A 26,115-nucleotide genomic window follows, 5' to 3' on the forward strand; every position below is an offset into this window, starting at 1 on the left:
TACACTTAATGAACACAGAAAATGCTGTAAGGTGACAGAAGGTCTCATAATGGTTGTAGGCCTTGAATTTAGTTGCACATTCGTAGTGGAATACAGCTGTGTTATGAGAGGAGGGATAGGAAAGGTTGCTCTCTTCAAAGGTTTGAATGACAGAAGCAATAAACTTGGATAATTATTGATATTAACATTTTTAAACTGGTACATGGTTTAAACAACTGGTATGAATTTACAGGAAACAAAATCTGACGCAGATTTAAGGTAGCGGTTTCATTTATTCGGACTAGCATTTTACACCAACATAAAATATGTGTGTTCCATCATAGAGAGAACAGTCAATAAACAGAGAGTCAAATTCCCATCCACATTAGATCTTCTATCAGGTACCTGTTCAGGAACAACGTATTTGTTTTTACTTTTCAATCCTGCACTTGCCTACACTGTTAAAATGTCCTATCAAATTTAAGCACAAAAATATTTGCTATGAGCTTGCTTGTATTAAAAAACAAGTACATTTGGATGCCAGTGCAGTAAGACAATTTCACTTGAAAAGATGTCTTTAAATAACATAACCAACTAGATTTAACATCTAAAAACACAATTACCACACTTAGTTAGATGGAGTTTTCGCAGTTTATGACCAGACACCTACTTTACATTGAACTCTGTTTCAGGTGCTAAACTCAGGTGTCTCACACTCCTCAAGCATGTTCTTTGCTCTTGAAAACAAGACAATACTGTCCAAGTTGAAGTAGTTGTTGTTGTCAGTAAAATGTACTTGTGGCAAGTCCAGTCTGTCGCTTTTCCCTCTAGCTGAAAACACAGTGGTCCCTAGTGGTCAGAGTGGCTCAAGGGACTATGCAACTCCCTCAGGGCAATCGGCATGGCAACTCACTAGAGTTATATTCAATCAGACCTCGGTGGAGTTAGAGATGCAGCCATCTTAGCTTTGGAAGGGATGTAACTACCAGCAATAGTTAACAAAATGGATGTCTTACAGTATGTGATTGCACCTGTGCTAAATGTTTGGATGTGACAACATAAGACACAGATGCCATGTTTTCGTTTTTTTGAGGGGTTCCCGATCTGATATGTCTTTAACGTGACTTTGTTGTGCTTTCACATCCTACTTTATCTGTCATGGAAGATGTCCAACAGTTGTTGGAGAACTTCAGGTGCAATGCAATCGTTTTAAGAGATTCCTCGTGTTCATATTGATATACACATGGAGCAACATGTAATACGATGATGCCAACGGAAGCGAATGTGTGTCCTACAGATGACATCATTACCTCCAGTGATGTGCTACAGATGACATCATTACCTCCCGTGATGTGCTACAGATATGGCCGTGAGCTGTCATGTGACTTTCCCTTCCACTGTTACTAAGGCTAGGACCTAGATGGACTGATGAGGACAACAGGAAGATGGAGGTGTTGAAAGATGGAGAACGGGATGCACCAGCCTTTGTGTTGGCGTGTGGAGAGTTTGTGATTGCCATTAACCCACTCCCTCTTTATCACTCCTCCGAGGACACAAACCACAGTCACAAAACAATGAAGCATGTCCAGTTCCTGGTCAAACAAGTTTATTCACCACTGAAACATACATAGCACTTCTCACTAGGCAGGAGCAGCATTTGCCATGGTTAGGGAGAGGGTGAGGGTGGGCGCAGGGAGCGGCCTGGGAGAGGCTCTGGTGGGGCTCGTGGATCTCTTCAGCTGGCGCCGGCTGCAGCAGGGGGGGCTGGGGGTGCCGGGGCTGGGGCAGGGGCAGGAGCAGGGGCTGGGGCAGGTGCTGGAGCAGGGGCAGGGACGATGAAACAGCCCCTCTTGTGCCACTGCATGTCACGCACGCGCCGGACAGACTGGATCTGAGGGGCAGCGGCCTCCCAGTCGTTCCAGTGCTTGAAGTCTCCGCGCTCGAAGACATACTGGCGCCCCCTGTAGCCTGGGTACATGTAGCCCACCCATCTGAAGAAAAACCAAAAAAGAAATGGAGTCTGAGAGATTTATCGAATGGAGGGAGGCGAAGGGCGACTGAAGAGAGGGCTGGCTTACGTTCCGTTCAGAGCCTTGACACTGGCTACGCGGTCTTGGAAACCATGCCCCCACAAACTGGGCACGTCGTCGTCAACTATCTCCATCTTTCTGCCGGTGAAGCCTGGGTTCTCAAACAGATGGAGCTTGTGGTCAGCGCCATCCTGAAGGGGGAGACACAGACACGCGCAGAGCATGAGCGGAAGCCGGTAATCGACAGGTGGTCTGTGGATTCTGGAAAGGTATCGACGAGCTCGTCTGCGAGGAAAGGGAAGCTCTTCTGGAATGCTCCGGGAGATAACGAACAGGGATGAGAGGGATCAGGGGAGGGAGTAGGATATATATGTGAATGTCGAGATCAATTAGATATGCGTGTCAACGAGTGGAGCGTTACATCGAGGCGTTCAGTTGGTTCTAACACTGAGGTGGTCGATAGAGTGTCTGGGTCGAGATGTCACATTCGTGGAGGGTTCAGTGAGAGTGCGGTCAGAGGGTCACCCACCACTTTGAGGGGCCGCATGGACCAGAAGGAGTAGCTGTACTGGCTGTTGGTCCAGGTGTCCCAGCGTGGATACTCGCCTTTCTCCAGGATAAACTGCTCGCCTGTAAACCCCTGGCGGTCATAGCCCACCCATCTGAGAGGAGGAGAGAGGGGAAAGGCTGTCAACCTCACATTAGACTTCCTCACAGTTTTGGAGATGTCAGTTTTAGAGAGAAACTTTAGAATAAAACATGCTTGCTTTAAATTCCAGCCAAAACATGACAATGACTACAGGTCAGTTGCAATATAGGTGTTTGAGCTGGACTCAACACATTAACAAATACATTAACAAATATCTGTGATAGTTTTCACTCCACAATACATATTTGAACGCTTCATTACTTACGGCCCAGACACAACCAGCAAAGAGCCAACTTTCTCAAGGCCCTTCTCTGACACGTCTTTACACTCGGCAGAAAACTCTGCCTTTTGGCCCTGGAAATTCTCAAACTCAAACAGCACCACCTGGATCGGAACACAGGTAGGGAAGACAAGTTGGAACACGGTGACATTGGGAGGGAGATATAGCAGGTAGAGAAACCAGAGGAGATACTTGAAAGAAAACAAAACAAAGAAACGGACGATGTATTTTAGTGTAGAGAAGAAGAAAGAATGAAAAGATACAGCAGAAGAAAGGTACACAGAAGGTACAAATGAGAAAGAATCTGTGTAGAGTGCGTTGGAAAGACAGAGGACCTTGTAGATGGCTCCTGCCCCACCCTGGCTCTTCCCTGCTGCCAGCTGCTCTGGTGCGCCTTGCTGCTCCGACATGCTACTGGTTCACTGTGTATCCTCTCATGAGCACCACACACACACACATAACAAACAAACAAATAAAGATACCAACTAAATGTTACTGCCCGCCAAGTGTGCAAAATGAAGGCTTGTTTACCATTGCTATGAAGACCCTGTCAACACCTCATCGTGACTGGCAATCCTGTTATATTATCTATATGAATGTTATCTATCTGTACAGAAGTCGTTACAGGTCTATCTTTTTGGAGCCTCTCTTGATCCATCCGAATAAGCCCCAAACTCTCTATCGTGCAAATGTCTCAGTCTCTAGGTCATACAAAATTATCCAATCGTCATGCAAATGCTCACATGTTATGGTCTATTGAGAAATCAAACTCTGTTCCTTAAACCAAACGTGTCCCTCTCAACAGTCTTTCTGATGGGGAACTTTTCCCCTCCAAATAACAGCCGAAAATCTGACGCCTGCTGTCTCTTTAACCTGTAGTTTCCAATAACACCCCGGTTTTACCTGGATAAGTCTTCTGTGTTGATGGTAATGTTCTCCTGTTTTGATGCCACTTGGTGTTTGGTGGGGTGAGCCATTGAAGAGCAGAGGAAGGGGGGTATTTATGGTTTATTTCTGGCCACAACAGCAGAAAAGGGGGAGCTTGTCGATACAGCAAGTCTGTCGCTCACATTGTGTCCATAACGCTGCTTCTCAATAGGCAGCTGTGTTGGCACGCTCTACCCTGGCCGTCCGCCTGGCTGCCAGGCCGGCCCGCCGTGTGCGGGCACACGGAGAGGAGAGCCAAGAGGATTCAGGAAACAGTCCCCCTCAGCACAAACGGCACACACCTCACCCGCTCTATCCCCCCCCCCCCCTCCCTGACCACACCCGGTCTAGACATCACCCAACCTCCTCACGCTCATCTCAGGGAAGATACCAGACGACGAGGAGGCCAGACTGCCGTGACCCTTTAGCCCAACGTACGCACACTCTACTGTAAGACTCGAGAATGATAGACACTTAGCTGACGTGTGCAAACTAGTTCTGAAGTGACAAGAGTCTGATCTGGCTGTGGTGTCACGCTCCAGAGCGCATCCCACACCCTCAGGCGACCTGGAGGAGGGGATGTGTGGTGAAGGTGCATGGACTGTAAACAGAAAAGCAATATAGTCAACAAAAAAAGTGACCAAATCAAGAGATTCTCCTCAGTTAAATTTTATTAAGAATTTACACTTATAAACACTGGCTTTACAACACAGTGCAATATACATATTTAAGTTCAAATAAAAAAACAAAGATAAAAAAAAAAAAAAAAAGGAAACCCTCCAACTAAAAGATGTCATTATAAAGTAAAGCATCGCGGCCAGACTCCAGTAGGGGACGACTCCAGGTGAAACTGACGACACGTTGACTTGCACAGACACTCCAGCTTGCTTCCACCCAGCGTGGAAAGGCAGACGTGACTGAAACAAGGCCACCACAGACCAGGGCTTGAGTGCATCCAGTGACAAAGTGCTTCACGGCAGCAAAGCAGAGGTGGATGCATGGCCAGAGGCTAATGGAGGGGCGGTGGGGGGTCAGGATGGGCCCAGACAGGCCAACAGGGTGGTGTGTGTGTGTGTGTAGAGGGGGCAGATAAGCTTGGATCCAAAATGTGGTGCAAATAGTCGAGGTTGTGTGCAACAAAATGGAGGGCAGCATCATCTCAAAGTTCGTAGTATACTCTGCACTGAGCAGTAGTGTACACTGGATCCCCACAACCCCACTCCCCACCCTGACTGTTGTTGTACCAAGCAGGGTCACAAAGGAACCATGACAGAACACAAACATCTCTTCTGGCTGAGGGGAAGTTCTTGTGCTACGCTGCGTTAAAGTGTCATGGTCTACATTAGAGTTGACCTTTGAGTGGGAGAAAAGAGATTGTATACGCAACGCTTGCACACTGTTTCTCTTTATAACATCCGTACAAAAAGTAAGCTTAGCAGTACAGGTTGAATGTATGGCTCTGAAGAAACACACACCGCTAACACCAAAACATTGTCCTTGCAATTCTCACTCTCTCATCCATCATTGACACATACTCAGTCAGTTGATCTTACATTAGGAGGTACAGCACAGGGGAGCAGAGAGGAATGACAGGCTGGTTAGAAGTTTTCACACAAAACTGTGTGTGCATTAGTGTGTATGTGTGAGTGCATTAGTGTGTGTGTCCACCAACACTTCCTCTCCTTTCCCCCCCTCACCCCCACAATTAGAAAGGTAGTTATGGAAATGACACTGAACCCAAAACATACATCTTTCCCCCTCAGATAAAAGTGTCTACATAAAGTGTCTAAATGTTGTGACGTTAGTCACTGAGTGGACCAGAGCCCTACTGTAGTGAATCTTAAACTCTCTCAGTACAAAACTAGCATTGTTGTCCTGTTACCATGTACTTTTTCAAATCACCAAAAGATACAAATATAACATTTCATGATTACACGTACTAACATATAATATACAGTCTGGCTGATAATCAATTCAGCAGTATTTTTGTTCTCTATGATCGGGAAAGAATATAATTGAGAAATGTTGTCTTATGGCAATGCTTGCGTGACTATAACCAACAACCCTGCACTGACAAATAGATTGATACATGTACCACAGACACCGAACTGAAAAAATACAATTTAAAAGAGTAAACTAGATAAAATGATCTTGTCCCAAGTTCTAGACTGCCCTCTGGCTTATACCGAAACACTTCCGGGTTAAGAGGCAAGTGGTCCCACAAGATAACCATTCCTGAAATGCAACCCAAAAAGGAAAGAATGTTCCTCCTCCTCCGTTGCGCTCCAGTGAGGTGAGAGGGTAAAGTGTCTATGCGGAGGTCGCCCTGGCATGCAGGGTCCCAGGAGCTAGCAGGGTACGGGCTGAGCCGCCAGATGTCTTCGCTCACTTCTGTCATCCAAAAGGCCGAGATATTCAGGGGAAAAAAGGCACCATGCACATGTATACAACCCGGGCAGGAAGAGGGTGGAGAAAATAGGCAAACAGATGACGTAAAAACAAACAACAGCAGCAGCAGAATTCCCATCGGCTCAAAAGGTCGAAGGTTAAGGCTTCTGTTTTCAAATTCTCCAACAGACTCTTCTGTTTTAAGGCGTCCTCTGCAGAGAGGGAAACAAAGATGCAAATTCATCAGAATTACCACAATTGCAGGCAAACCTTACTTGACCGATGAAAAGAGATTGGATGGAGAGAGAACTCACCTGTTCCTTCACACTTAACTGTCGTTGTCATACTGACTCAAGCGCTTCTTCGATTTCAGCTCCCTCAGCCACTGGGGTGAAGCCTCCTCTCTAAGACCAATACAAACAGACAGAGGCTTAGCACGGCCGAATAAATCATTACTGGCTCATTTGTTTAGCAGCTAGATATACGGGCTGGTACGCTAGAGGGCGGGGGGAAAGGGGCGAGCTTTCCCGGTGTTCTCTCTCTCTCTCTCTCTCTCTCTCTCTCTCTCTCTCTCTCTCTCTCTCTCTCTCTCTCACCCGTTCTCTTTCCCCCCAGCAGGGGGCAGCACGCGGGAGGCCCGGGGGAGGAAGGGAGATTTAGGAGAGCGAGACAGCTGGGAGGGAGAAGGGGCGGAGCCTTCTGTCTGATTGTCCGAGTCGCTCCTCTTTTTCAGCTGGGCCTGGGGAACAGAGGAGGAGGACGGCACTGTAAACATCACACCGAAATCCCGCCTCCCAAACAATGCGAGTCCGCTCCACCCTCTGTGGAGGTCTCACCTTGAGAGCGAAGGGGTCCATCCCAGGGAAGAGGGGGATTCTCTGGGGCTGGGAGGCAGCCGGCCTGGGGTCTGCTGCCCTGGCCTGCTCCTCTGAGTCCGAGTCCTCCTGCTTAGCCTGCACCTTCTCCTCTGAGGACAGCCAACAAAACAACTTTTTTCATTTCTCGGCGTCTTCCAAGTGAGATCAGGCTCAGTGTCGGACAGACCCGTATGGCCAGCTAGCGTCAAGAGTTCTGACCTGTGGAGTCGCGGTAGCGCCAGTCCTCTCCAGAGCCGGCCTGGCCCTCGGGGAGCCCAGCCAGGGCGGCACTCTGCCTGGCCGCCCTGGTCGGCCTGGAGCGAGGACCCCGCTTCTTACTCAGCTGGGCCCTGGAGCGCAGGGCGCTGGAGTCCAGCAGGCTGGTGGAGGCCTGGCGCACACACACACGAGAAAACACACCAGTTATCAAGCCATAGGTTAAATAAAAAAAAGATATAGTTACTGAGATCTGTGTGTTTCGACGTCTGTTCAGCGGAGGTCAGGCCCGGTTTACCTCAGGGAAGGGGAGCTGCTGGATCTCAGGCTGGAGTGGAGGCAGGCCGTCTGGGGTGTCGAGGTCGCTGGGTGGCGCCTGTTCGCCCGGCGTGTGGGGCGGGGTTGCTTTCCCAGGCCACGGGCTCAGGTTGCCTTCCGAGGTGGGCGTGGCTGGAGTCAGGCTGCAGGGAACAGGGGCCAGGCAAGGTCGTCGCAACGATCAGGAGAGTAACCACAACATTACTGAGAAAAACTGGAGACACTGCTCGACAGGAAGAGACCGGCAACACAGCGATGGCTGCGGTGTGAGTCATCATCTTGTCGGGTCATGTCAGGTTTTTACCGTTTGTGTGATGTGTCTGAGAGAGTGCGTGTTTGTGTGTTGGGGGGGAGGGCTAATGAAAAGTCCAACGACACTACAAAACCAACATGACTGAACAAGCTAGACAGCTGTTTACAGAGAAAAATGCTGGGTTTGTCATCGACCACGTCGGAACAACATCTCAAAAAAGATATCCACACACAGAGACAGACTTCTTCGTCTTGGTTTTCTTGAGGAAATACTGTACATTTTTCTATCCCACCGTGTGACCTTGCTGTATTTTGCTGTGATGTTCTCCCCTGACCAGAGGAGGGCAGTAGCAGACAGCAGAGAGACAGAAAGGGAGAGAGAGATAGAGGAAGAGAGAGGGAGAGATAGACAGAGATAGAGAGATATAGAGAGAGATATGACCAGGGCCATTTTGACCGGCGATGTAAGAACAGTTGCTCTCTCTGCCGCAGCTCTGTCGCGGCCTCAGGGTTGCCATTAGCGACGATGCCGCCACCGCTACAGGAAGTACCCAGTGGCACTCCACTCCACAGTGAGCGTCTAAACACACGACGCTACAAGCTCCTCTACGCTAACATGATGTCGGTGTGCAGTAGGTGTGTTCCCGGTGGTTGTAATACAGCTCTAGAACAGCGTGGGGGGGGGACTATGAGAGGCTAGCGTCTGAGGCTAGCTCACCGCTCTAACAGACAGTGACTTTGACGAAAGGTCAGTGCTGCTTCAGGGAAGGAAAGAGGTCTCCCTGACAGAACCCATTGATCCTCCTGGTGTGCGGTTACGGATCAAACCCAGGATGACTCAGGACGGGGAGAGGAAAACTGATTCAGCAGGACTTTGAGGGGGGTGTGTGTGTGTCGTATGTGTGTACCTGTCGTCAGTGCGCAGGCCTGTCTCCCAGGTGCCGTACTGACTGTCTGCCTCATGGACCAGTGTGTCGGTGTCCCTCCCCTCTTCGTCACCACCGACACCTTGCTTCTGCGCCTCCTGAGAGAGACAGAGAGAGAGAGAGAGAGAGAGAGACAGGGATAGAAAGAGAGAGAGAGAGACAGGGATAGAAAGAGAAAGAGAGAGAGACAGGGATAGAAAGAGAGAGAGAGAGACAGGGATAGAAAGAGAAAGAGAGAGAGACAGGGATAGAAAGAGAGAGAGAGAGAGAGTGAGTGAGTGAAAAAAAGTTGACGTTGTCACCCGAGGTGCCACAAGGAGGCAATGGAGACAACAACAACAACCCCAGACAGGATCCGTCGATAGCAGGCGCTCCTCATTGGTCATTCAGGGTACGGCGTTCCCTGAAGACTGGCCCGGCACCCAGACTGCCAGCGTGTCGCATGCACAGACAGCAGGGGCAGCTGAGCGCGCTCCAGATAGCGCCGGTATTGTGTGGAGGAGGACGCAGAGTGACCGGCAGCACCGGCTGAGGGGGATAATGAAAGGTAATGGGGATGAGCTCACAGGGCGAGCACCGGGTAAACGAGGGTGTGTGTGTGAGTGTGTTTGTTTGTGTGTTTGCCGACTACTGAACCGTGGTTCTTTTAATGAGGCTGCCACAGAGGGTGCACTGTCCTGAACCCCCCCCACCCACCCTCCACTCCCCCCCCCCGCTCCTGAGCACGCACTCACGCCAGCGCATGGGCGCGCACGCGCGCACGCCGGGCACGTTAGACGCCACGGGCACAACAAGGACATCCAGCTGCCCATACGTCGTGCGAGATCCGTTTATAGACCTTCTCTCTGTGTGATACGAAAGAAAGAGAGAGACCTTAAAACACCAGTACAGGATATCATTCATCATCGATGCATTTCCTGACAGGAAGAGAGAGTAGCGGCCTGGCCGGTGAGAACGAGCCCTCGCTGCACATGAGAAAGCACTTGAAATGGAGAACATCCTCCAGGCCAAGGCTCCAAAGCCCCCCTAAATATCAACGGCACTTCCCTTCACAGGGTCACACACTTAGACCCCCAGGGCCTTATGGAGGAACAGGCTACTGTGATCAGATACGAACACGAGTGCCACGGCAAGGCTGCGACGCGGTGTGTCCCATGATCCCGTTCCAGGGCTGGTTGGGGGTGCTGGGGGAGGGGAGGGGCCCCGCAGAGCTGTGGGGCTCACTTTAACCTCCACACGATTGGTCGGGAGAGCTTGAACAAGACGCAGGGAGCAGGAACCAAGATAGAGGAGATGGGAGACGCGGCGAGTTGAGGATAGCGACTGAAAAATCGACCACCATTTCTCAGTCTCACCTTTAAAACTCCCCTTCCCCCTCCCCGCCAAAAAAATAAGGGCACAGTTCACGCACGGGCTACTCGCTACTGACAGGACTAAGCGTGTAAATCTCTGATAATCTGAATTCCTCAAACACCTTCTCGACTGTGGACATGATTGATTTAAATGCTGCACACCCAAACACACCCTCACTATAGCCCGAGGATACCATGTTACCTATCAAGCAAACAATAGAAGTCAGTGAGAAAAACTGGCAGAACACTGGGCCACCTATCAAGAGCTGAGAGGCCCATGTTGACAGTGAGGGCGTGGGCCCTGTTATCGACAAGGCCCACGGATATATACGGAAAGGGCTGGAAACCTATCTGGCCAGTAAGGTTATACTCCTTTGTTGTTGCGATCGAGCAGTGAGCCAGGCCGAGTTTTCCTTAATAACATTAGCGATAGGCCAGCCTTCACTCAGAGGACAGGAAGGGTGCGTCGGAAGGGAAACGACAGAACAATGAGCGGATGAATGGAAGGAGGGAGGAGAGAAAGGGGCTGATCGCCGGGGGCAGGCTGACTGACGATCAGACACGTTAGAACGGAGGAGCCAGGAGCCAGGAAAGTGCCGAACCGCAAAGCGGAGGACCTGCCCTTAAACACCTTGAAAGTACCGCTCCTTGAAAGTACATCCACCACCATCGACAGCCCCAGGAGTGTGCGGCCCCACCGACACCACAGGCAGAGTGATGCTGGCGTCAGGATGGGGCACTGCCGGCTGTACTGCGGGCTACTGTTTACATCAAATAACCCTGTCAGTTGAGGAAGTGGGGGGTTACGATTACGTGAATCTCTCTGCTGACTGAGGAGAACAGTGGGCCAGTGCTCCCCCCCCGCCCCCAGCCCTGGGAAGAGAGGAGGGCTCAGCAGGAACTACCAAACATATGGCCCTGGTGTCTGGAAGCAGAGAACACAGGCCAGGATGTTAGTGCAGGTACAACGAACACGACAGGATTAAACACACCACTGCAGAGCTAGCACCCTGCTACTGCCCTCCATCCTCCCCACAACCACCCAGAGCACCCCGCTACTGCCCTCCATCCTCCCCACAACCACCCAGAGCACCCTGCTACTGCCCTCCATCCTCCCCACAACCACCCAGAGCACCCTGCTACTGCCCTCCATCCTCCCCACAACCACCCAGAGCACCCTGCTACTGCCCTCCATCCTCCCCACAACCACCCAGAGCACCCTGCTACTTCCCTCCATCCTCCCCACAACCACCCAGAGCACCCTGCTACTGCCCTCCATCCTCCCCACAACCACCCAGAGCACCCTGCTACTTCCCTCCATCCTCCCCACAACCACCCAGAGCACCCTGCTACTGCCCTCCATCCTCCCCACAACCACCCAGAGCACCCTGCTACTTCCCTCCATCCTCCCCACAACCACCCAGAGCACCCTGCTACTGCCCTCCATCCTCCCCACAACCACCCAGAGCACCCTGCTACTGCCCTCCATCCTCCCCACAACCACCCAGAGCACCCTGCTACTGCCCTCCATCCTCCCCACAACCACCCAGAGCACCCTGCTACTGCCCTCCATCCTCCCCACAACCACCCAGAGCACCCTGCTACTTCCCTCCATCCTCCCCACAACCACCCAGAGCACCCTGCTACTGCCCTCCATCCTCCCCACAACCACCCAGAGCACCCTGCTACTGCCCTCCATCCTCCCCACAACCACCCAGAGCACCCTGCTACTGCCCTCCATCCTCCCCACAACCACCCAGAGCACCCTGCTTCTGCCCTCCATCCTCCCCACAACCACCCAGAGCACCCTGCTACTGCCCTCCATCCTCCCCACAACCACCCAGGTAGCGCTTTAGCCCGGGCTGGACAGTAACAATATCCAAACGTCAAACCAAACTACAACTCCCATGAGCGCTCATTTCCTGACAATAACAAAAGCAACTGGGTCCGGCACTTACAAAAACAGCCAGGTCTGATGGAAACTGGGAAGGACATTGTTATTCTTGATTTACCTAAGATTAACATACATGTAGGGCTCAGGGCAGGACAAAGTGCATGTAGAACATGCGGGGCAGAACAGAATGTCGATAAACACAACCTGACTCGGCTTAAGAACCTTAAGACCAGTGCACTGCACAGAAGAGGGGGGGGGGGGGGCTTTGAGACCAGGGGAGGACAGGGCTAACCAACTACCAGAATTGGGGGCGAGAGGTGGAGGTCGTGGGGCACAGGGGTCATCCCTGGGTGGGGGTGGCGGGGATGCACCAGCTGGCTCTCAAGAAGAGCCAACGACCGCCGGCTGGTAAACAAACACACGTCCTCCCTCAGCGTCTCCAAATGATCACGCACAAACACAAGCCTTCTTCTGCATCGCTTGGCAGGGGGGAAAAAAACAACAACAAAAAAACAAGTCCTGCAAACCCACTGCAGAAACGAGATAATGAGTATACACACAGACCTTGGGAAATGTATGACCCTGACTGCTGCGGGAAGTTTAGCACATATGGACTCATGTCCAGGACTATCTTCTGAACTATGACCTGTCAGGGAGAGACCCATAGAGAGGGCAGCCAATGCTCTGTTAGCAGCCTGGCCTCAGTCCACCTCATCTTGCCTATCTCTGTGGCCTCAATGGCCTGTCCACTCAACGCTTCCTCAGACTAAAATGCCAAAGTTGAGAGGCAGGACAGGGGACAGGGCAGGTCGCCTGCAGCCCACGGAGGTGGGCTGAGCCTGGGCAGAGAGGCCGAGGGGCAGGAAGCCTGGAGCTCCGTCAGCATCAGCACAAGACACCAAGACGTTCACTGCAGCGTGGTGACGCGCAACGGGATGCTGTGGACAGGTTCAGTGGGTTTCGAGAGGCCGTAGCTTTCGCGAGGCATCGCGCGAACGGGTCGAGCCGAAGGCACGTCAGCACACCTGCGCGCGCGTACACCTGCGTGTGTTTGTGTGTAGATACGAGCATGCGCCTTACAGCCGTGGGGGTGTTGGGCGCCGTGGTGCGTCTCCGTAGCGACAGGCGCTGTTGGCTGCGGAGGGAGAATCTGCGGAAGGAGTCTCGGCTCCGGGAGGCCAGGGAGCGCAGGGAGGCGGCCCTCTTGAAGCCCCCCGGCCCCCCCACCTCCTCGCCCCGCCCCCCGCGCTCCACCGCGCCGGACACCACGCTCAACGCCCCCTGCAGGGAGCGACGCACGTTGCCCACCCAGCCGGACACCTGGGTGTGGGCCACGGAGAGCTTGTCCCCCAGGTATTCCATCACCGCTCGGGGAGTTCCAGATCAGAAGTGGGGGCCTGGTCCGGATCCCGGTCCTGGTGCGCTTGGTTCACTGGTGATCTGTTGCCAGGAAGCAGTCCAGGGGGAGAGTGTCCTAGATTCTACTGATGTGCATTGCTGGGTCAATGCTGCAGTAAGGACAGTGTGTGTGTGTGAGAGAGTGCGAGTGTGTGAGAGAGACACGGTGTGGGATGCAGGCTGGGATGCAGCACAGCTCAGCCAGGCCTCTGGCTTTGGGGCTCTGTCCTGGATCACTGTCCTTCAAAGTCTCTCTCGGGGAGCCCTCCTGCAGCCAGGTCCTTCTGGAACCTTCCGGGCTCCATTTTGGTCCACCGTGGGAAGGGCTCCTAGATGTGGGCGAGCTAGCCTAAAGCTCTCTCTCTCTCGTTCCGCAAGATGCCTATTTCCATACGCATGAGGAAGAGCACGACACGCTTGACATATTTGCAGACGGACGACCAAAAAACAGTGTGTGTGTGATCTGCAAACTGTTCGGGAGGATTAAGGGACCACTGTAGTTAGGACATATATGGCTCTGTCCGCAAACAGGTTCCTCTAGATCAACACCCCTTGCTGCACACAATGCTGACAAAGTAGCAGCAGTAAATCAACAGGTTGTATGACTCACACGACGGTGAAACGTGCGTCTGAATGGTCGTCTGTTCCTACAGATTCAAACGTTATCTTCTTCTGTGATGAAATGTTTTAGTTGTTTTTTTTATGACGACAACGATACGCAGCGTAAAAGACAGTTTGAAGTGCATTTACTTCCCAGATACTGTGATCAGATCCTTCCGGAAACCTCTCGCCTCTGACTCGAGGTGCTCACCAAAAAAAAAAAATGACAGCGGATCTCCTGACCTGCAAACTGTCTCTCTGACATCACGTTCACAGATTCCCAGAACCAAGGTCCAGTGAGTCTACTCCTCCCTGGCGTCCTCTACGTCTCTCCTCCTGTCTGGCTCTATTCCCCACGACCGTCGCTCTTGGGAGGCAAACTTCTCGGTCCAGAACAGCCCAGAAGGACTGCGGGAGGGAGGCAGAGAGCTAGCTATGGCAGCAGAGCAGAGCAGCGGAGACTGTGAGGTCATATCCAGTGGAGCAAGAGAGAGAGAGAGAGAGAAAGAGAGAGAGAGACGGAGAAACATCAACGCCCTCCGTGCCCCCCACCCCCCCCACCCCCCTCTTCCCTTCCCCCTTGCAGGTACAGGCAGGTAGAAGAAGAAATGCGTCAGGCGCCCGCGCTCTCGATCCCCAGTCCTGTAGGACTCGCGCTCAAGGAGAAACAGAGTGGGAGAGAGGGAGGGCCGAGCAGAGGCAGGGAGAGAGGGAGGAGTGGAGAGGGGGAGCGAGGGGGAGGGCTCTGAGTTGCAGTGCAGGGAGGGGAGGGTGATATATGTTCTGCAGTCCTGTGTCGCCCCTGCCTGTTTGTGCTTGCAGTGCGAGAGGGAGAATTCTCTCAGGCATAGTCAGCACAGGTGTGTGTTTGTGTGTGTGTGTGTGTGAATGTGTGTGTGTGTGTGTGTGTGTCATAGACGGATGAAGGGGATATGAACTGAGACTGGAATGAAAGTCTGGTCATGGGTGAATGTTTATGTTATTGGGGCAATACCTTCAAATAGATATGGAATGTGCAGCACAAAAAAGAGAGAGTGTGAGAGAGACAGAGAGAGATAGAAAGAGAGCGAGAGAGATAGAGAGAGAAACAGGTGTGGCCGTCTGAGAGAACAGGGATTGTGTGGTTTTCCGGTCACTCTGTCAGCATTGTGAGCTCACAGCTTAGCGGAGGGAATCACAACGCTCAAGCAAGTTGGTTTGCATGAGCCAGGGAGATATTTGGCTAAGCAAAGAACAGGGCCGGCCTTTCCCTCTCCTTTACAGAGCCTTTGGGATCAACAAGCCATCTCACAGAGCCCTGTCTGCATGCACGGAAAGGTAACAATGGCACCTCGTAAACGCTCTCAGTGGAAACCTCCTCTCAGAGCACCGAGAGAAATGGGACACGACCTGGAAGGGAGCCGCTTGCCCACACACGCCCCCTGGTGGTCGCCCGGCAACAACACTGACACCAACCAACGCGGAGAGAGTGTGTGTTTCTGAGGAAACCTGGACGTGGCACTATATGACCCGAGCCGGCCCTCGTCACAAACACCCAGCCCAACCCAGATACGGCCCTCTGGGACACGCATGTGCACCAGGACACTACCAAGCAACCGTACAAAGGAAGGAGGCATTCAACACTCAGTATAACTACAGCACTGCCCCACAGAAGGCTGGTACAGACAGATAAAAGATACAGTGTACCAGGAAATCATTCAAAGACAGCTTGCACAGGAAGGGGAACAACCCGGCACTCGCAAGACGTTTCATCCGCAGCAATTAAAACCAATGCAAATCTTGGGATTCAATCTTACCAGAGTCCCTTCAATTCATGGAACAAGGTACCGATCTGAATCCAGATCTCCAGTCACTTACCCATCGCCTCGGGAAATAGGCCAAACAGGAGCAGCACATGAAGACCTCCATCCATCCGCCTGAGGCTTCTGTCCCTGCCTCTCCTCTGTTCTCTCTGAGCAGGGCATTACTAAGGAGGGGATCATACAACTATGACCTCATATGGGGGAATCGACAGGAAGTGAGCTCACCCGGTGCATCTCCATGGGCGAGAGACATTTACCAGCAAAGTGTCTTCCAACACTGATCAACAACTCAATCAATTCTGATTTAGAAATCTATACAAATTAATGACAATAGCTAGGACATTTGACATACAGAATGGGTAGTCCTTCAACCAATGTGCATCCTGATAAGCCTTTTAATACACTTAAATCATGTAACGTGGAAAGAAGGTGTCCAGTGAATAATACATACTCTATAAGAGCAGCGTCTTTGTCTAAAATTACACTGAACACTAGCCACTAGAGGGCGACCACGGCACATACACATCCTGCCAGAGAGGGCCCGCCCTCAAAGAAACCACTTCACTTGTAAATCTTGCAGATAAATGGGACTCGCGTTCACGGAAACACATTTTCACTTTCACCCGCAGGCTACTGAGGTGGACATTCTCCTCGTCAGAACATTTGCTTAGTCTCTGGCGTTCTCGTGTTTGTTCTCCTCTGGTCGAAGTATTTGTCCTCCTCTGGTTGAAGGATCCTGCCGTGTTGGCGAGGGTGAGGAACCCAAAAACGGAACCCTCTAGATATTTCTCTCGTCGGGAGAAACGTCAACACGTTAAAAGGACAATTTTGACTGCCCCTGCGTTACCGAAGCCATACGGTGTTCTGTCAAAATGAGTAGCGCATTACTCCTTATTTCCCCTCTAATACAAGCCTGAATTACAGGCCTGAGAACATGTTTGGGCTCTTGGCCAACCAATGCTTGGTGAGGTGAAGGGGTTGTGTAAAGTGAGTGAGACCATGCCATTAACATTACTCATCTAGTCTGAACTCCCTCATGGCTGTGTCACACAGCAGTTCCAGTTGCCTGACGACATTCTTTCTCCACCCTACTGACACACACCTATGTTTTTTTTCTTCCAAAAACACCTCCAGCCCACATTACCAGCCCTGACATCAGTTAACAGTTGCTAACATAGAATTAGGTGGCATTACTATTATGTAGCATGGCTTAATCTCTGAAACCCATCCATTTGGACTTACCGGTGTGTGTGTGTGTGTGTGTGGGTGGGGGAGAGATCAGTATGACTCACCCAGTCTTGTCCGCCCCTCTCTCTGTGTGCACTCCGGCTCCTCATCCTGAGGAGGGAGACCTCCAGCGTGCTGGCGGCCGGGGTGGAGCGCCGCGACACGCTCCGAGACCTCATCCGGTTCAGCTCCTGTCACACGGGACGGATGACGGTCAACACAAGGTCTGACAGGCAGCATGTAGTGTGTAAGGTTCTCACATGTGTCCGTCAAGGGGGGGGGGGAGGTTCTCTTACCTGGGAACCCTGGGACCTCCTCTGGCTTCTGCTCTCCATCCCTCCGAGTCCGTGAGGCCCAGCCTCTAAGGAGGACCAGGGATCCAGGCCCCCGGCCGGAGATGCAGACAGGCTGGTGTCTCTCACGGGTTGGGGGGCTGAGGGCGGTGGTTCGCCGGGCATGGCAGCCCAGCGTCTCTCTGGGACCAGGCAGGACGCCGCGGCCCTCTCCTCCTGCCTGAGGAGGAGCTGCTCCAGGCTGGGCTTGTTGGCCGGCTTCCTGGGGGCCTCTGGTCCAGCCAGGGGACTTCCCACTACCTCCCCTGGTCTACGTTCCCAGGGATCCTGCTGGGAGGAGGCCCACACTGGACTGGGCCGCCCCACGACCCCCTCGGGCGCCATCCTGGCGCCCCCTTCCCTGTCTGGGGTGTTGAGGTTGGATCTGGGCCCACTTCCTGGTTCCGCTCCTTGGATCCCGGCAACGGGGTACGCCTCTTTTGTGGGTGACAACTGAGCCTGGGACCTGAATGAGTCAATGTCCAATATGGCAGGCCGGTACTCCTCCTCTGACCTGGGAGAGGGCTTCCTCCACCTGGATGATGGGTCACTGGAGTTGGGGGAGTTTAGGGAGAACGGGTCGTCCCTGGTCACCGAATCGAGATCCAGAACTTTGGGCCGGAGGGGAGAGGAGTCGGCCCTCTCTTGGTCCTCCCTCTTCTGCTTATCCCTCAGCCTCTGGCGTTCCACTTCCTGTTGCGTGGCGACCCGTCTCATCTTCTCCGCGTCGTCTCTCTCCATCCTCTCCCGCAGCCTCTGCATCTCCAGGTCGACCACCTGCTGTCTCTGGGCCGCCGCTTGCTTCTGTTTCTCAAACTCCAGCAGCTGCCGCCGTTCCATGTCCTTCCTCCTCTCCAGCTCCTCCGCCCTCTGTCTCTCTTTCTCGCTCTCCCTCTGTCTCGCCCGCTGCCTGTCCAGCTCCTGCCGTTCCGAATCCAACTGCTTCTGCCTCTCCAGATCTCGCTGGAGTTGCCTCTCCGCCTCCTTCTGCCTCTCGACCTCCAGCTGGCTCAGTCTCTCCTTCTCCCTCTCCTTCTGCCTCTCGACCTCCAGCTGCCTCAGTCTCTCCTTCTCCCTCTCCTTCTGCCTCTCGACCTCCAGCTGCCTCAGTCTCTCCTTCTCCCTCTCCTTCTGCCTCTCGACCTCCAGCTGCCTCAGTCTCTCCTTCTCCCTCTCCTTCTGCCTCTCGACCTCCAGCTGCCTCAGTCTCTCCTTCTCCCTCTCTTGTTGTCGTTCTCTTTCCCGGTCCAGTTCTCTCTGTCGGTCCACTTCCTGTTGTATGGCCGTCTGTCTCATTTTTTCAGCCTCTTCTCTCTCTGCCTTTTCTCTCACTCTCTGTTTCTCTAGCTCTACAAGTTGCTGTCTTTCCAACTCCACTTGTTTCTGTTTTTCATACTCCTGAAGTTGTCTTCTCTCTTGTTCCTTTACTCTCTCCAACTCTTCCAATCTCTGTTGCTCTCTCTGCATCGCCAACTTATGTCTCTCCTTCTCCATCTCCTTCTGCCTCTCGACCTCCAGCTGCCTCAGTCTCTCCTTCTCCACCTCCTTCTGCAGTTCTCTCTGTCGGTCCACTTCCTGTTGTATGGCCATCTGTCTCATTTTTTCAGCCTCTTCTCTCTCGGCCTTTTCTCTCACTCTCTGTTTCTCTAGCTCTACAAGTTGCTGTCTTTCCAACTCCACTTGTTTCTGTTTTTCATACTCCTGAAGTTGTCTTCTCTCCTGTTCCTTCGCCCTCTCCAACTCTCTCTGCGTCGCCAACTTCTGTCTCTCCATTTCCAACTGCCTCTCCTTCTCCACCTCCTTCTGCCTCTCTAGCTCTCGCTGCCTCTCTCGTTCCACCTCTCTCTGCCTTTCTCTTTCCACCTCTTGCTGCCTCTCTCTCTCCAGCTCCTGCTGCCTGTGTAGCTCTTGTTGTCTCTCGAGAGCACGTTGTCTGTCTCTTTCCATCTCTCTCTGTCTTTGCCTCTCCAACTCCTTCTGTCTTTCTCTTTCCAGTTCTTTCTGATTCTCCCTCTCCATCTTCTGGGCAAATTCCACCTGCCTCTCCATTTCCAACTGCCTCTGGGCCTCCCTGTCTAATGCCCTTTGTTTTTCCGAATCCATTTGTTTCTGTTTCTCAATTTCCATATCTTCCATTCCTCCCGGTCTCACCCACGCCATTCCCCTCTGTCTGTCCTGTGTTGGGCTCCTCTCCGAACGTTCCTCATCCTGTACTTTACTTTGCAGGCTTTTCCCCAAAGTGTCGTCCAGTGGAACAGTCCTGCGGCGGGGCAGGACCTTGCCTTGTGAGCCCCACTGTCCAGACTTCACAGAGTAGTCATCAAAGGGCACCTCCAAATCCCCTCTCTCCGCTCTTTCTTCTCCCGGGGAAACAACCTCATGGGCCTGACCGGTCAGAGCAAAGTACGTGGCCCTGGGCTTGGCCGGCAGCTCATTTGCCTCCAGCATTTTTAACCGTTTCGGCGCCGCGACCTCCTCCCTCTCCTTCTCCCTCCTTATCTCCCTGTCGACATCCATTTGCATCTGTCTTTCCGCCTCTCTCTGCGTCTCTCGCTCCTCCTCCTCCGCCGCTTTTCCTCCCTTTTCCGTCTGTCTCTCCAGTTTGGCTCGTCGCCTCTTCTCCTCCTCCGCCTCACTCTCCAGGTCTGCAGGGTTCCACTTCTGCAGCGCCCCGACCCTCAGGTAGCGTGGTTGCTGCTCCGCTCCTCCACCACTGGCTGGGAAGAAGACCCCCTGGCCCTGAGGAGGCTGGTCTTCGGCAGGTTCCGCCCTGGCCGCTCTGTCGGAGCGTCTTCTCAGGGTCACGGCTTTGTCCTCCAGCTGGGCCGAGGGCACGCTCTCGCTCACCGCCCTGCTCTCCCCTACGGCCGGCACCGTGTCGTACGAGTGCTCCACCCGCAGCGGGCTGGAGGGAGACACGGGCTCGCGGTAGGTGGCCGTGACCAGGTTCCCCTCGTTCTCCTCCTCCCGTCGCCTCAGGGACAGGCTCCGCCCGGCCCGACCCCGGCCCTGGTCCTCGTCCAACACCAGCACGCTGTGCCTCTCCACCACGTTCTCGAATAGGGCCGCCCTCACGGTCTGCACCCCACTGCCGAGGCTCCTCTCCTGGGCACTGCTCCCCGGCGGGCGCCCTGCTGCTGGATCAGAGGCGGGCTCCGGGGGACGCTCCGGGGAAACTCGGCTGTCCTCCTCCACCTTCGCTTGGTCCCTGAAGCTGGCAGAGTCCTCACCCTGAGAAGAGGAGGATTTGAATTAGCAACCATAGCACCCCGGCTCCAGTCATGGCTTTGTAACTTGTAATATGTAATTAATGTGACGGCAACGTAAATTATAACTATTCATATGTGTTAGGACAAATTATAGTCTATATATCAAATATGACCCATGACCAGATTTTGTTTTCCTTCTCTAATGAAGTACGACTGGCTGGATTTGGTAGAATGGACAGAGATGAAACAAGTCCGCAGCACAAAGCTGTGAGGCAGAGGAAGTGGACTACCTCAGTGAAGAGAGCGGACTCCACTCCTCTTTGTTGGCCTCATAACAGAGGGCGTGGTGCTGAGGAGGTAATCAAAGCCTCCCGTGTTGACCTTTTCCCAGTGATCTACTCCCCGCGTGTTTCACAACCAGCACAGCCACCCCCGGTGGATGACTAATGCTCCGTCTTAGGTTTCACAGCTTTGGAGCTTTGTGTCAGAAGACGATCTTTTCTCTCCCATGCTCTCATTTCCCTCTTATGTTTTGCCCGGATAGAAACGCTGACCTGGGGCCAGAGAAAATGCTTTTTGGCCTCGCTTATGGCTTGATTTGTTGTAATTCCCCCTTCACCTACCAGGAAACTGGTTGGTGGCTTGAAGTAGTAAACAGCTGCATCAACCGACATGTCGGATACTTTAAACTTTTCCAGAACAAAACAAGGAAAGCAGAACAAGACAAGATGGCACACATAAAATTCCACCCTCTCTCTCTCTCTCTCTTAGTGCTGTTGTATCTGTAAACTCAACGCCTCTTTACACCCTCGACACTGTCTTTACCCCGGTCACCATGAGGGCACTGGAAGGCTAGGGTCACGCTGTAACTACACCAAAGCATCTAGGCTACTTTCATCTCGGACACATCTCGATCCTCTCTTACCCTCCTCTGAGGATCAATGTCACTCTCAAGGCGGTCTGTCTCCTCACTGAGGGAGGGACTGCCGAGGTCTGGGGACCTGTCAGAGGTAAACCTGATGGAGAGACACAAACAGCACACAAGACAAGACAATGGGATTCATATAGGGACATGGACAAAGACAGACATGATGCAGGCTGGGAGCTAGGTGATTGGGGCTAACCTTTTAGTCAGGTCGAGGGGCAAAGGTCGTGGCCTAAGCGACAGTTTAGGAGATGGGGTCTGAGCCGGGGGAGTGTCTTCAGTGAGCTGCTTGATTCGCTGTTTGATACCGAGCGGCGCTTCCGCCTCCGGGATTGGTTGCGCTGGGGAGCGAGGTTCCGGCGCTTGGCCAATGGCGCGTCCCCCCGGAGAGGAAGAGGAGTCCAGGAGGAGGCTGATCCGTCGCTTGATACTCCCCCCACCGCTCCTTACTTCCTCCTTCTCGTCGTCGCCCTCCTCCTTGGTCTTATCGCTCCCTCGTCTGGAGACGGTGGGCTTCGGCTTGCCCTCCGGCCCCTGCGGTGCCCCCCCCGCCCACTCTGGGCCTTTCTCCCTCTCTCTCCTCCGCGGCGGAACGCCCTCTTCTGGAGTGTTCTCCTTGCTGTCGGTGTCGGTGGGTCGGCGGTGCAGAGACAAGCCAATAGACTCAAACCTGGAGGTAAGGTCCGCTGAGAGGGGTCGTCTGACAGACCACTGGGAGGCAGGGCTGGGCGTCTCAGTCTCAGTTGGAGAGGGCAGGAATATTGCCGACACGGGTCTGGGCCTGGAGCTGCGGGGGTGGGGTCTGAGCGCGACACCAACCTCAGTTGCTACTTCCAACTTACTCTCCTCTTCCTCTTGTCCCAACTGATTCAGGAAGCCCATGGATTTGGCTCTTGTCATGGAGGTTCCGCTGGGCCTTGCGGTGGAGGACGTTTTGCCCCGCTCCATGTCCTGCTTGGTACTTCCAGACCATTCCGCAGATTGGGGTTTCTTGTAGCCCCTGGAGGGGGACTTCCCTGCGGTGTTGGCTGTGTGACGTGGGGGGGAGCAGGTTTGCTCGGGTCTCCGAGCGTCAGAGAAGGGGCGGGTTTAAAGGGCTGGGCCACAGGCTTGCTGGTTTGTCCAGTGCTCAGCTTCGGGGAGGGCTTGAAGGTGCTCGGCGCCGGACGCCCGGGGTTGGTCGACACCGGCCTGTGTTTGCCAGTCACACCGGGCTGCTCCGGCTTGGGAACGACAGGGGGGTCAGGCTTGTAGGAAGTCGGTCGGGTGGGCTCTGGTCGTGGCTTCGTGTGAGGCTTGGGAGCAAGAATGGGCCGGACAGTTGGGTTTCTCTCCACGGAGAAAGGCTTGGGAGTGAGCCGGGGTTTGGGTGCAGGGACGGGCTTGCCCGGCTCCGGAGGGATAATGAGGGAACCCTGGGGGCCGGGCGAGCCTTCCACGAGGCTCTTGTTGCTGGAGTCGACCAAGGGGCTGAGATGCAGCCTTCCCCCCACACCTGTCCTCCCCACTTCCCCGGTCTGAACTTCCACCTGGGCAGCCATTCTCTTCAATTGCGCCTAGGGGGAGAGAAACAGACTTCAAAACATATCTAAAACGCAGATCTAAAAAAACACACGTGAAGCGAACAATAGGTGCGAGGCATAACAGAAGAACACCAGCAATATAGAATGCTACTTCCTCTAACTGTGAACTTTGTCTTGGGATCGTCATACACCCACACGTGTGGCTCCGTAAGTAGATAAGGCTATAAATCACCACGCCAGGCCTTACTCAGGCATAGCTGGGAAGATCGATCACGTGAAGGGGGGGGGGGGGGGGGTTCAGCTTATAAAGCAAAAGAATGCTTGAGCTTCTCTCCAACAGTTACTCTGCCATGACACAAATTGCAAAACGTGGTCCGCCAGAAAAACAGGCCGGTTCCAAGGAGGTGCCCTGCTTTGTGTCGCTACATTCTTATACAGGAAAAGGCCTATGGCACTTTGAGGGAAATTCCATTTAAATCATTCAAGTAATTAGATCCACTCCTCCATTCAGGAAAAAGTAATCTTGCAACACTTGCAGTCTCATTCACCTAAATATATTGCATAGTGAACCATCCTATATATCCGTATAGCAGAACCAGAGGAATTATTTTTTTCTTTATTTTTTTATGGCCAGGCCTCTAAGAGACTCTCTCCTCAGATCTTTTAATGTATCCCACATGCTCTCCTCTCTACACACTATTAGCATCAGCTTCCTTCCAGTGAGAGAACCATTACAGCTTGTCAGTGCAATTACCTAATTCTGCATTGACTGCAGTTTCCTCAAGTTATTGTGGGCAACCTTATAACTCACCTAACAGGCTGTCAGCCGTCTGCAGTGGAGCCCTGGTTTCTGTGGTAACCATGCAGTGATGTCATATCAAACAAGAGCTAGGAAGGAGCAGGTTGAGTCTGGAGAAAGAACAGAAATGATTCAAAACAAAGAGCTTGTATAGTAAATTATAACAATATGGACTCATGCTTCGGTAATATATTTCCAGACAGACTTCCATCCGGAAACTGGGCTTGTTTACGTTGACAAAGACTGAAAAGATTGCACACAGAGACACACTCAAACAACATCTATAGATATCCAAAGCAAGGATGAAAACACATTATGCACTCTTTCATAACATGAAACAGGAAGACAAACCAGGAAAAACGTAAAGATATGAGCTAGGAAGCAGGGTTGGATAACTTGAGGCATCAGTTGTTGACAGGAAACGGTTCCGAAAAGTCGGAATGTTGAAAATTCACTGTAGAAGGAGAAGTTCAGCAGCACAGCAGGAACTGGAAAAAAAGGTTTGCTTGTACTAAAGAAGAAAACACCGTTCGATGCATTCAAACCTTGCAAATATGCTTTAAAAAAAAGTTTCAACCAGGAGTCATTTCACGACAATCCTTCCAGCCACCCTCCTTCAATCTCTGTCTGTGCCATGTAGGGATTGGTTATTACAGGACTAAACACGCTATTGTGTGTGTGTGTGTGTGTGTGTGTGTGTGTGTGTGTGTGTGTGTACAGTCCCTTTGGTGGACTGCTGACACCTGAGATGAGTAATTTAGCAACTTGAATGTCACATAATGGGCAACACTGATGCAAATATATCTACCCTAATCACCAAGTGGTTCAAGAATACTTTGAAAATGTATGCATTAACAGGACTTGTTCACTGGCTGTCACCGCCCATGATTTTGCCCAACAACCAAAAAACATGTACTGCTTAGTTGTTGGACCACACAATAGAGCTGGTTAGCTATTAGAAATTAAGGCTGACAGTAAAACCAGTAATAGGGCTTACGTCGTTTGCGTCTTCTTAGCTTTTTGAGTATGTTACTGTTGGCCGATGCGTCAGTCTGGTTTAGCCAGTTTTGAAAAGAAAAAAAAAACTGTCTCTATTAAGCAGACTACCAAACAGTTGGACAACAAAGGCACAGTTCATTCATTTGACAAACTAGTTTTGTAGTACGGGAATAGTACTCCAGCTAGTACAGTCTGACTAGTTAACTTACAAACAAACGGACAGGTTATCCAGCTAGTTGGCTCGTCACTTGCTAATTTATTGCTACTGCTTGCTTGCTTGTTTTCATTTTTCCTGGAAGCTTCAGTTGTTGCACTATCTAGCTACCTAGCTTGTTTTTAAAACAATGCAATGCTGTTGGGACCTAACTAGCACTTTGTCGTACTAGGTGTAGTTAATTGCTCAATGATTCACAAACCACAGTAGGGTTATTGATATGGGCTTGATAAACTGAATATGGAAACATGTAAACAGCTTATAGTCTTGAGTGATATACACGTGAATCGATGTTTTTGTTGTGTCTTGATTATATGCAAATAGAATACAAATAATTTCAAATCATCAAAGCAACGTGTCTGTTGTGTATAAATAAATGTAGGCTGCTAGCTTAATAGCCCAGACTGACTTTAACTTGTTGTGTAAGTTACCTTTGCAACCACATACAGCGATTTTAGCGTTATCAAGCTATTGAGAAGAAACACAAATGGCAAACTTGCTACCTAACTATAAGCTAGTTAGTGCTAGCACTATAACCAGCTAACGCGTTAGACCCGATATAGCTAGCAATACTCATCTTTCAGTCGTTATTGACATACGAACTAGTTGTAAGTATTACATCTTGAAAAAGCATATATATTTACTGAATAAATAAAGTTGAGTACTACATCCACCTGTCTAATTTATCCATCCCCCTCACCATTTCTTACCTTGTATTCGATTGCAACTTAGATCTCGATGGTTAACAGCAGCAAACGGATGGACAATCAACAGTGGTCAACCTGTTGTTGCTAAATCGCGATCTTGCTGCTAGTAGCAAACATAGCAGGTATGCTAGCCTATGTATAGATCAGCAGCTAGGTAGCCAACTTACTGTGCCAACGAAACCATTGTAGTCCTGCTGGCTTGATTGACGTAGTTGACTGCTTTCGTGACTAGACTAGCTAGCTCTCTCTCTCTCGCTAGTAGCTGGTCATCGGGCATTCAAAACGGTGGATTTGCTGTTTTGGAGGAGGCAG

General features: G+C 51.9%; 2 protein-coding genes across 2 annotated transcripts; both read right to left on the reverse strand.

Moving 5' to 3' along the window:
• Positions 1-1,714: 1,714 nt before the first annotated feature.
• crybb3 (crystallin, beta B3) lies at positions 1,715-3,348 on the reverse strand. Its single transcript, XM_084690407.1, has 5 exons — positions 3,274-3,348; positions 2,924-3,042; positions 2,539-2,671; positions 2,058-2,200; positions 1,715-1,970 (listed from the first exon to the last, which is right to left on the reverse strand). Exons 1-5 carry the CDS (start codon positions 3,346-3,348, stop codon positions 1,715-1,717), a joined length of 726 nt encoding a protein of 241 aa, XP_084546533.1.
• A 1,170-nt stretch (positions 3,349-4,518) lies between these two features.
• Positions 4,519-26,099, reverse strand: LOC146232925 (uncharacterized). The gene is given in 14 exon segments (XM_084690406.1): positions 4,519-6,465; positions 6,568-6,657; positions 6,850-6,992; positions 7,090-7,220; positions 7,330-7,501; positions 7,625-7,787; positions 8,805-8,920; positions 17,161-17,286; positions 17,392-20,658; positions 21,562-21,652; positions 21,761-22,601; positions 22,604-23,117; positions 23,896-23,993; positions 25,971-26,099. Coding segments are annotated over 11 exon segments (5,625 nt in total). The 5' UTR covers positions 23,103-23,117; positions 23,896-23,993; positions 25,971-26,099; the 3' UTR covers positions 4,519-6,465; positions 6,568-6,581.
• Between the last annotated feature and the right edge of the window lie 16 nt (positions 26,100-26,115).

This window comes from Hypomesus nipponensis, chromosome 24 (assembly GCF_054491055.1).
Source record: "Hypomesus nipponensis isolate SF chromosome 24, ASM5449105v1, whole genome shotgun sequence".
Taxonomy (NCBI): domain Eukaryota; kingdom Metazoa; phylum Chordata; class Actinopteri; order Osmeriformes; family Osmeridae; genus Hypomesus; species Hypomesus nipponensis.